General features: G+C 47.8%; 1 protein-coding gene across 1 annotated transcript; it reads right to left on the bottom strand.

Annotated features, from left to right (window-relative positions):
• Positions 1 to 260: 260 nt before the first annotated feature.
• RTCA (RNA 3'-terminal phosphate cyclase) lies at positions 261 to 9270 on the bottom strand. The gene is made up of 11 exons (XM_087827635.1): positions 9044 to 9270; positions 8849 to 8949; positions 8403 to 8546; positions 7632 to 7755; positions 6930 to 6988; positions 5565 to 5706; positions 5174 to 5298; positions 4195 to 4253; positions 3313 to 3407; positions 2094 to 2198; positions 261 to 1603 (listed from the first exon to the last, which is right to left on the bottom strand). Exons 1-11 carry the CDS (start codon positions 9086 to 9088, stop codon positions 1502 to 1504), a joined length of 1101 nt encoding a protein of 366 aa, XP_087683761.1. The 5' UTR covers positions 9089 to 9270; the 3' UTR covers positions 261 to 1501.
• Positions 9271 to 10901: the final 1631 nt, after the last annotated feature.

The following is a 10901-nucleotide window of genomic DNA, read 5'->3' as shown; positions in this document are numbered from 1 at the left end:
AGACCCTTTGGGACTGAAGATTTTAATAATCTTGAGCCCTGGACGGGTCGCTCACCTTCACTTTACTTAAACTGAAACTGAACAAGGGGGACACACCCAAGCCGAGATTAATCACGAACTCGTGTACACCGCTGACCTTGACTCTCTCACTCCAAAGTCCCCAGCCTCTGTACCCTGCCCACCTCTTCCCCACGCTGCACAGCCTGTCAGAAGCTTTCAGGATCACGAGTCTGGAGACCCCAAATTTATCACGACTCCTCTAAACATACTAAAAGTGTAGTTTTACTCTAATATAGAAATGTATTTATCTCATTTGTTATAGCAAAAGAATTATAAAATTTATCTACAGTGTAGCAGCAATACTGTCACCCTCATCTTCAATGCAAGTTGAACCAAAGTGTCCAAGGCCACAGAAATCACCAACCAGAATCATGATTCTGTCCATGAAGTAATTGTCTTCATTCAGCGGTTCTGTATGGACAAGCTCAGCACTTTCTTCTTTTGTGGGTTTTTTTATATATATATTTTATCGATTTTAGAGAGAGGAAAGGAGAGGGAGACAGAGATAGAAACATCGACGAGAAACACCATCGATCAGCTCCCTCCTGCACACCCCGTACTGGGGACTGAGCCTGCAGCCTGGGCGTATGCCCTGACCAGGAGTCCAACAGGTGACCTCTTGGTTCAAGGGTCGACACTTAACCACTGAGCCACATTTTGGACTGTTTTAATCATCACGGGGTGAAGTCCCGGACAGAACCAAGGTTGAATGAATCCCTTACTGTACTTCAGTTGGGCATATTTAGCTCATACACCAAACTGGTTTCTGCCGCCCACGGGGTAGGAAGTAATGTGTGTGGAAGCGCCAGGGTGAGATAATCCAGAGCCATGGCAGGCACACTGCTCTAAGACACTTGGTCAGTTCACTGCAAGCCAGACAATGACAGGACTGGGCTCACGGTTTGCAATTCTCCTTGTCTGGCTTTCACAAGAGTCAACAGATTCGAAATGGGTATTTTTAGCAAGTGCCCAATGAGGGCAAAGGTGCGTGGAGTCAAAATGAGAAAATGCTCACTGACTTGCTGACACAGCTGGGCGTGAGCATGAAGTCGTCTCGTCCACACTTCACAGGAGACTGCAGCAAAGTGATCCGAACGACACAGAAATCAAGGTCCACTCGACACCCCTGACTTAATTTATTCCATAAAAAAGAAAAGCGCACTCACTTCAGGGGAAAAGAATACTTTATATCGATACTCTCCTACTGAAATCAGCTGTCGGACACAGCCGCCAACGTGTGTACCTCACTGTCCACGTGCCAGGAGACATCCGGAGTCAGGCGCACGTGATGACGTGCTCTCAGGGAATCCAGAACACCCCGCACCCCGCCTCCGGGTGCACGTCGGGTCCTTTAATAAGTTACTGCTTAATCATAGTTTGTAGCATTTACGAAATGAGTTAGTACAACAGATGACTGAGGTGTCATTCAAAAGGCAGCACCCTACAGATGTGGATTTGTCACCCCAATCCCTTGGCACTCGATAATGTAAGCATCTTTAGAGGCGTCTTCTTCTTCTTCTGACTTCTTCACAGTAAATTTAGCCTGAAATCAAGAGTATTTAGTGTATAAGTGATGGGAGGAGGGGTAGAGGCAGAGAGAGAAGAGCCACAGCTCCAGCTTCAATAGGTGGAGAGTTAATAAGCTGATGGCCAGTGACAAATGCCCGTGATCTGATTTCCTGGTTCCCACGGAAACATCGTCACCTCCTGGACAGAGCAGCGCCACACCGGGGCTTCAGCGTACGCTTTCCTGGGTTTGCCCAAAGCCAGCTCTGCCACCAAGAAACCGTGTGGTCCCAGCCGTTACTTTACCCCCTCGGCCGCAGTCTACTCGTATGTGAAATGGGAATAGGAACAGCCAGCCGCCTAAAGTGGCCAGGATTCAGATACCTGCTGAGCGAGCTCCGCGTCTGCCCCACAGGGAGTACTCCGGAGCGACAGCAATCATGACGACTGCTAGGTTTCTGTTTGTTCCATTTTGACCCCAAATTGGCTACAATAAAAATCAATTGCTTTTTTGATGGAATACTCACCTTGGCTAGCTGTTCAGCGAAATGGATAGCCGTTTGTGTGTGGAGTGTAACTGGCCCCGTCTTTATTCTGGAAACTCCGCTGGCCAAGGCCATGAAAATGATCAGCTATTGAAAAGGAATAAAGAAAAAACATGTCACACATTCACCAACACTCAGAGTTAAAACTCTATTTCTTTCCACATAAAAATACTAGAAATCAAAATAGCTAGAAGAATTTCTATCTCTTCAGGCTTCTGGAAGTCCTAAGAAGATGACAGAAAACCTGTGTCGCCCAAAGTCTGTCGTGTGGTGCAGACATGCTCATCAGCAGTCCTCAATATAGATTTTTTTATTTTTTAAAGTTAATGTTTAAAAATAACATAGAGAGTTGAAAGTTGACGTATTTAATCAGATCAGCTATCTGTACAGGCTGGTATACGTAATATGACAAGCTTCTTCCCCTCTCTAAAATTATAACCTTTTAACAGGTAAATCAATACACTAATTCAGAATTACGATGAGCGTAGAGTAGACCTGGGCAAGAAGGAAGGGATTAGAAATAAGGAAAACTGTCTTAAGAAACTGGTTAAGAAACCTTGGGGAATACCTTTCTAAATGTAGAATGCTGACTTGAGATCAAGAAGAGAAAAGTGTGGCAGAAAGAAAAATTTATCGAGACAGAGAACCTGAAAAGATGTTGCTTGGAAATATTCACTAGCATTTCTCAGTGTGAGCAGGCGTGTCGGGGTTGAGAGGCCTCTGACGCTTCCGAGTGGAGATGCTGCGGGCCTGAGAGGTCTGGTGCGGAGAGAGGTCTGGGCTTGTGTAGAGATCTGAGGACTGTCAGTGTATGGGCAGGTACTTAACGCCGGAGACAGGACAGAGTAAGCGAAGGAGCGAAAACAGACACAGGAAAGAGGTGGAGCCCGAGCCTCGGGCTCTCCAACAGTTAGAAGTTGAGTAAATGAGGAAACAATGACAAACTAGCAAAGAGACTAGAACAGATGCCGGTGAGACAGAAAGATAATAGTGTATCGGCAGCCATGTGAATGCTGGGGCCGGGTCACATAAGGGGAGGTCTGGAGTCTGGGGAATATAAATCCCAGAGTATTTTAATAACTAACTCAACTGCAACACGCCGATCGGTGTCTGAAAGTCAACAATTAAAACTTATATTCAGTGCAGCTCCCAAATATTCGAATCTAACAGGCTCAAAGGCTCCACCTGGAAGCGTCGATACCTGGTCTTGCAGATACTCATCCACGGCACCACCGTGTCTAAGGTTTGCTAAGAGCATTTCGGCAGCTTCGATTCCAACCTTGTCTGCATTTACACCTGCGATGGGAACGTAAAAAAAAAAAAAAAAATTAAGAGGCAAAAACTTGAATTCATGTATCCCTGTTAGCAAGGACACAACATGTTTTAGGCCTCTCAACTCATCCAGAGCAACTTTTAGGACAAAAGCTCTCCATATATTTAATCTTATGAGCACTCGGCATATGCAAATATTATATTGAATCACGAGACAACTAAGCAAGCCCAAATGGTGGGAAATCTTATGAGAAAAAGGCTTGGATTTTTCAAAATGTCATATTATAAAAGGGGGATAAAAAGGTAAAGAGACTGTTCTGTAGTAAAAAGAAACTGGACAGACATGATGACCAAAGGCTGTGTGTGCTAAAAAAAAAAAAAAAAAATCCATATTGCTCTAAAGACTATTTTGGAGGCTCCTGGTTATGTCGGAAGATGACAGACACATTCTCTGGGGGAAAGAATGGCGTTGTGATCATACAGGTGTTGTCCTTTGTACATACATGTTGCATCTTCAGTGTTCCTGCCACTTACACAGAATGCTCCAGAAACACACACAACCTGTAGCTCTATGTCCATGATTCGTGGATCAGGGAGAACTGTATGGACCACTAGTCATTCAACTTTCCCAAGGGTTTGAGATCTTTCAAAGTTGGGAGAAAGACTGAAAATTTAATGGACTCCAAAACAGAATCAGCCAACCACGCCCTTTCCAACTTGCCACCCATCACTCTACCATTCTCATCCCGAAGGAGCATCAGAGAATTGTACCCCGGTGCTGGGCACAGGAGACCCCTTCCCGTGTCTGTACCTCGTTTGCCAAGCGATGACCCAGCCAGCAGGCAGCCCGTGGACGTCTCAGCAACAATGCTACAGAAGAAGGAAGTGTCATTGCCTGTGCCACAAATATCCCAGCCTTACACGCAAACAGGACATAGCAGGACGGTGACTGTTAAACACGAGGGGTCAGGTCTGGTCAGTGTGTTGCAAAAGTGAAGTTCTTCACCCAGGGAGCGGCACGATGGGCCTTCTCCATCTTCACTGAGGCATTAGTGCCCCTCTCCCTAGATCCTAATCCACTCGAGGTAGGGAGTGGCCCCCCCGGGAGTTCTGCCCAGCACTAAGTGCTACCACGTCACAGCCACACTGCACTATAAAGCATTTTATGAGGATTTTAAATGAAGAGGTCTTTCTACAGAGATGCCTGTTTTTGTTTTATAGGCTTCAGAAAGTATTATCCTACGGAGAGCATGCATTTACTTTAACTCCTTTAGCAGAAACTCTGAAAAAGAGACTTTAACATTTAAATATCCACAAAAAGATACTTTTATACTTCAGAAATAGCAATTAAAGCATTTTTATAACACTTACATCACTAACTCCTAATTGGATTAAAATAGTGGTTATATTTCTTTTCTAAAAGATGTTGGCCATATTAAATATTAGCTTGTAAACTGACTTCATGTTGAGGTACAGAAAAGCAACTGGAAATATGTCTCTCAGGTCAGTTTAAGGGGCTAACTTCTGATTAGGGTTAATGCTGAAGTTCACTGTATAGACAAAGGGCTCTTACAATGTAATAAAGGCAAACCAAGCTCAGAAAACAATTTGGAATAAAGTAACCATCTTAACTCATTGGATAGCTGTTTTAGGTGTAAATGCCCTTTAAAATGTATCTTCTTAAAACTATAAATTTAAACAAAAAAACCCACACCTCCAAATCTTATATTTAAATACGATAATAATTCGGGGCTCTCGACCAAAGTCTAGGAGAAAGCATACAGTCGTACATGATTCCACTGCCATTGCCAAAGGCTTGGTCTCTCGGCTCCTGGACGGGCTGGACGTTCACGTACAGATCCCTGAACTCCTTCCTGATGCTCCTCACAGCCGCGGCCGCCATCTCCTTCGCCACCTATTTTGGCAAAACAGAAAAATGGAGTAAAATAAGTTAATGATTATCTTGCCAGTCGTCTTCACGGCTTCAAAGACAAATAAAGTAACTTTTATGTGCATTACATAAAAACTTGATTTTCATGAGTAGAGAGCACAGAATTTTAAGAAAAAATTTTAATGAAAATATTTATGAAAAAATTAAGTTCTTCCAATAATTTCCAACTTTAGTTGATATAATAGTTATCTGGACCTACATACGCTTCTAAGCACCTCTAGACAACTTACTTTAAATGGCAAAACACCAGCAACGAAAGCTCTTCCATATATCTTAGTCACAGAGCCACGTTCAGTTATATTTATTGGGTTCAGTTGTTTGACTGGTGACACCTGGACAATCACTTCACCACCCCCTTTCGGGTAGTAGCCCCTGTAAAAAAGTATGACAAACATAAACTGATTGCACAACAAAAGTAAAGCTCAATATTTACCATAAAGTAACATGTGAATGATATCCAACCATGAAATGTCTAAAACTTCCAAATCATCTTTTAGATCTGTGCTGTCCAATAGGGTAGAGCCTCAATCACCAAGTGACTATTTAAATAGAAGAAAATGTGAAACTCAGCTCCCCAGTCCCACCAGCCACATTCCACGTGTTCAACTGTCATATGGGCAAGTGACCACCACCCTGGACAGATGGGGGGACAGATAGGGGATGTTTCCCTCATCACAGGAAGCGCTAGTTGACGGGGTTGTTTCAAATAAAAGCTCTTTGATGTAGGACCTTGTCTATTTTGTTCCTGCCACATTCTAGTGCCTAAAACAATGCCTGGCACGTAGTAGGTGCTCAATACATAATATGAGTAGCTCAGTAGCCGAACACTAATAAAACTGATTCTACAGAAGACACTGAGAACACGCAGGTGAGAATCCAGTGCTCCTGTCCACGGGGAGCTCCTCACCTGATGGCCCCACACATAACCTACCAGAGCACGAGTCAGGCCGTGAGGCCCACATCAGAGGTGGGGATATGAACTCAAGGACAAGTCACACAAGAAATGACAAGTTTCGCTTGGAAAAAATATAGGATTTCCAACTTTTAGGAGAGCAGGGAGGAAAACTTGAAGAATGACATGAACGTGTGACAAGCATGTGACAATCACACAGTTGGAACATGTGGGATGTTGACAGGAACAGGGGAACGCTGAAGCCAGAAAGGAACGCTGGAACAAGAGGGCAACGCACTTAGGAGGCACAGCAGAAACCTGGCCTTTCTCTTAGGAAAACCATCCTCACTGCAGAGCGGGAGGGAATCCCTCTCCCAACCCTGCAGGCCTCACCCGGCTGCCAGCACACCGTGGGCATCCCATCTGCACCGAGCGTGGATCCCACTAGATAGGGAGGTGGCTCCGTGCAGAATTCCCTTAAAATCTCTCTCCCCGCAAATGAGCAAATATCCCTGGCAGCTGCTTCCAAGCCCCCCCCCGCCGCCCCTCCTGCTGCTTGCTGTTTGCAAACCACAGAGCGCAGTTACTTCCTACAGGAAATATAAGGGAAGTAGCTTCCAGAATGATGGCTCTCTCCGGTCTAACTTCTCCATGGTTTTTACCACAAGTAGTAAGTCAAACGGCAAAGAAATAAGTAACTTACCTCATTTTAATGTCACAATTTAATTTGAAACCAAATTTTTCAGCAATTGGCTTGAAGACCTGAAAAATGAGATCGTTGTTACCTTAACAACCAACAGTCACTGACTCAGCAGCGTATTTATTAGACATGAGTGCTCTGCGCTGAGCTGTAAGGAGGCACTGTAAGCAGTGACACAAAAATGTGTAGGCTAGTTCCAGCTTTCAAATAAAATAAGTGACACCAAGCTGAAATTAAAAGTTTAACATTTAATTAATCAGGACCGTGCAAGTCTGTGTGATGAAAATAAAAATCGCAACTCAGGATACTTGACCCCAATGGTCATTTTACCCCAGAGGCCACTGTATCCTAACCCTTCTCAATAAATGCACTGTAAGAAATCAGGGGGTTTGGTGAACAGGATTCTATTTCACCTTCTCTTTTTTTCTTAAATATAATGGACATTTAGGTTATCTCCTGCATTTATAAAAATAACTGATTAATGTGATAAGCAATATAATTCACATAGCAATTACACTTGAGGTTTCTAAAGGATTCACCATGAACACATCTAAGATACGACGCTAAATCTAAGGTAAACATAATGCCGCCGTGAAGAAATAGCCGTGAAGAAATACACAGGTGTGTACACGAAGCAACTCAGGATATATTTAAATAGAGCACACACAGGTCACCTAGGTTTGCCAACAGCGTGGAAGCCCTCACCATGGCCGTGTAATCGATCTGCGGTGCCATCTCGGCATTGGTCCCGCCTCTCAGACGCAGTTCTGATGGAGACGCAGCGAACAGGACACAGGGCAGGGACACCTGCAGCAAGAGGCACACGCTCCTGAGGGGAAGGCAGAACAGGCTTAGCTGCACTTTCCTTTTGAGGTCACACGAAAGTGATACACATCACCTTGGGAGGAAGCAGGGACCACTGGGAAGGCGGGTACATGCCCTCAAGTTTAAAGTTAAAAAACACTTCAGTGACCAAATGATAAAATCCTCAGTCTTAAAGACAGTATTTCATAGCAAAAAAAACACAAAACACCGGCCTTACATTTAATGGTTATATATCCATTTTTCCAATGGGGAAAAAAAAAGAAAACCAAGATCACGCCCAGACTAATAAACTATGGTTCACAATTAGCTGTAAGTCAAGAAGGAAATACACTGCAATGCAAAGACTGAGATGACTATAAAGCATGAAAACAGTGGTTTTCAGATACTCCATTTCTAATAATAAAAAGTAAGGAAACAGATAGGCTATACCTTACACATGAGAAAATTCTAGATGTAGTAATCGCTAAAATTAATAAACAACTAAGTACCCCAAACTCTCTAACCCTAAAAGATAAGCGTCTTATCTCCGTTTTAAAATGTAAGGAAACTGACGCTCGGAGAGGTTCAGCCACTTCTGGGGGGGGGGGGGGGGTAGGGCTGCGCCTGAATCCAGGTCTGACCTGGCCCTAGGTGGAGAGAAGGGCCGCGTACCCCGCCGTCTTGGTGTCCGCCGCGTGGGTGCCGCCTCTGATCTTCCCGGGGGTGAACAGGATCTCCGTGGAGCCGATCTCCGCCCCCTCCAGCTGCCCGTCGCACAGGTCTCGGATCACTTGCAGTCCCGACAAGTGCTGAGGCCTTCGGGTCACACCGCGGCGTCAGAGCGCGCGCATCCCCGCGCCCGCGCGCACCCCCGCGCTCACGGCCCAGGGGTCAGACTGCGTGGCGAGAAGGCGGCGAGGCCTTTCCACGGGCGCTGCCGTGAGAGTTTCCCGGGGGGTTTAGGCTCCTGGACGACCGCCCTGCCGGCGGGCAGCATTTTAAGGGACCCTTCCAGACCCTCAGCTACAAACACGCACCCCAGGTCCTAGGCCCCGCGGCCCGCCCTGCCCCCCTCCGGCCCCACGGCCTGTACCCCACGCCCGCAGCGCCCCGATTACCGCAGGCCAGGCGTGCTGCGGCCGGCGCGGATCTTCTGCACCCGCAAGGGGAGGCCCAGGAGGCAGCTCAGGGCCGTGGACACCCGCAGGATCTGGCCGCCCTGCGCCGGGCGCGCGGCGGAGAGAAGAGGGAGCGTGAGACCCCGGAACCCCCCGCCCCGAGCCCCACCCCGCGGCCCCCGGCTCCGCGCTCACCCCTTCCAGGAGCGCGCCGTCCACCTCCACGCGCGGCCCCGCCATGGAGGGCGCGCCGGGGCCCAGCCCGCAGACGCACAGCCGCCGCCCGAGCGCAGCGAGGAGGGCGCGCTGGCTCCCGCCCCGCAGCTCCGGACGGGGTGCCCGCTCGGGGACGCGGGGGCCGGGCGGACAGGGAAGGGGCTGCGGCTCCCGGAGACCCGATCCCGCAAAAAAAAACCCACAAACCCCCCAAAACGGCCCCCGGACTCTCAGCGCCTGGAGACCGGTGCGCACGCCCAGCAGCCAGTGCGCCTGCGCGCCGCGCCGCGCGGACCGAATTCCAGCAAATCCGGGGCCACGGCGGGGCGGGGGCGGGGTGACGGCCGGGCGGGGTCCCCGAGCGCTCCAGGATATGGGTGTTGACCGCGGGCGCCCGGGACACAAGCAGCAATGCCCGCGCGGTGCAGAAGACCTGGGTCACCGTGGTGCGGACCCCGCGCTCTGTCTGCGCTCCCCACGGCCCCGCCGTCCCCTGAGCGGGAGAAGGCCCGCGCCCTGCGTGCCGCGACCCCCTCTCCGGGTCTGTGTGCCTTCTCCGCTCGCAGCCTGTCCCTCCAATGCGTGCGCCCCGGGGTGCGGCAGGAGCATGCCTTCTTTTTCTCCCCGGAGATGCGTGTAAAGGGGGTGCAGCCGCTTTTTGAAAAATAGCCTGGCAGTTCCTCGTTACCTCGGTTAAAGAAACGTCTAAGCCGCGTCTCAACGCTTCCACGTTTAGGCGCACATTCTCGCCTGGTTACTCCAATGTGAGGAATGCAGAGTCTCAGGTCCTGCCCCGATCGATTGCATGGAAGCGCGCCTGCTAACAAGGTCCCCAGTTAAGAAACGCTGCCCTGGAGAAACTCGTGCACAGGCGAAGAACGTGCGCAGCAGCCGGCCCGGGTGCCTCGGGAGGCTGAGCGCGGCCCAAGCGCCCAAAGGTCACCGGCACCGCGGGTTCGGTTCCCGGCCAGGCGCATTCCCGGGTGGCGGCCGGGTCCCCGGCAGGGGGCGTGCAGGAGGCAACCCACCCGTGTTTCTCTCTCGCATCTTTCGATATTTCTCGCTACCTCTCCCTTCCTCTGTCCCTAAAATCCATCCAAATATATTTAGGGGGAAATTTGAGGCTCACGCATGTGTCAGTGCTTCTGTCTTCGTTAAGGACGAATAATATTACACCGTATGGATGGACCGCATTTTGTTGATCCGGTCGCCTGTTGAGAGAAATTTGGGGTGTTTCTAGTTTGGGGCTCTTAGGAACAATGCTGTGACGATCACTCTTGGACTGGCCTTTGTGTAGACATGCTCTCATTTTCTTGGGCAGACACCTAGGAGTGGAATTGCTGGGTCACAATCATTTTTATGAATTTAAAAGATGAGAAATGGGTTCTTCGTTTCTTTTGCGTGAAAGGATTAACGAGTGAGTAGGTGGCAAGTCTCTTGATTTTGGAAGGAAAGATAGGGAAATATAATACCTAATTTGGAAGCAGTAACCCAAAGAAGATAAAAGAAAGGAGATAAACTAGATATTTTCTTAGGAGGAGGCAGATAGAGCTAAAGGGAACATTGAGAGGGAAATAGGTGGTAGAGGGACCCGAGGAAGAAAAATAATTCGCTTCAAAGGTACAGCTTCTTCATCTTTTTATATAAACACTTGCATGCAGTATTAATAAATATATTAAAGTGCTTATCAAATGTTTTGTGAGTGGGAAAGTAAAAAAAAAAAAAAGTTTTCACTTTCCCAGATTTTCTTATAATGATTTAGACTTATGGCTTACAGTAGTATGTGCGTGTGAAATACACCGAAAGGTAAATAAGGCAAAAAAAAAAAAAAAAAAAA

Source organism: Miniopterus natalensis, chromosome 19 (assembly GCF_054644295.1).
Source record: "Miniopterus natalensis isolate mMinNat1 chromosome 19, mMinNat1.hap1, whole genome shotgun sequence".
Taxonomy (NCBI): Eukaryota; Metazoa; Chordata; class Mammalia; order Chiroptera; family Miniopteridae; genus Miniopterus; species Miniopterus natalensis.
This window is presented reverse-complemented; position numbering and strand designations above follow the sequence as displayed.

Bases quoted from the DNA above. Each gene is read 5' to 3' on its own strand.
- RTCA (XM_087827635.1), bottom strand. From the start codon at position 9,088: ATGGCGGGGCCGCGCGTGGAGGTGGACGGCGCGCTCCTGGAAGGG. The intron at 4,254-5,173 runs GTACGACTGTAT...CTTCTTCTGTAG, and splicing joins GGCAATGGCAGTGGAATCAT to CATTGTTGCTGAGACGTCCA. The intron at 3,408-4,194 runs GTACAGACACGG...TTCCCATCGCAG, and splicing joins GTCATCGCTTGGCAAACGAG to GTGTAAATGCAGACAAGGTT.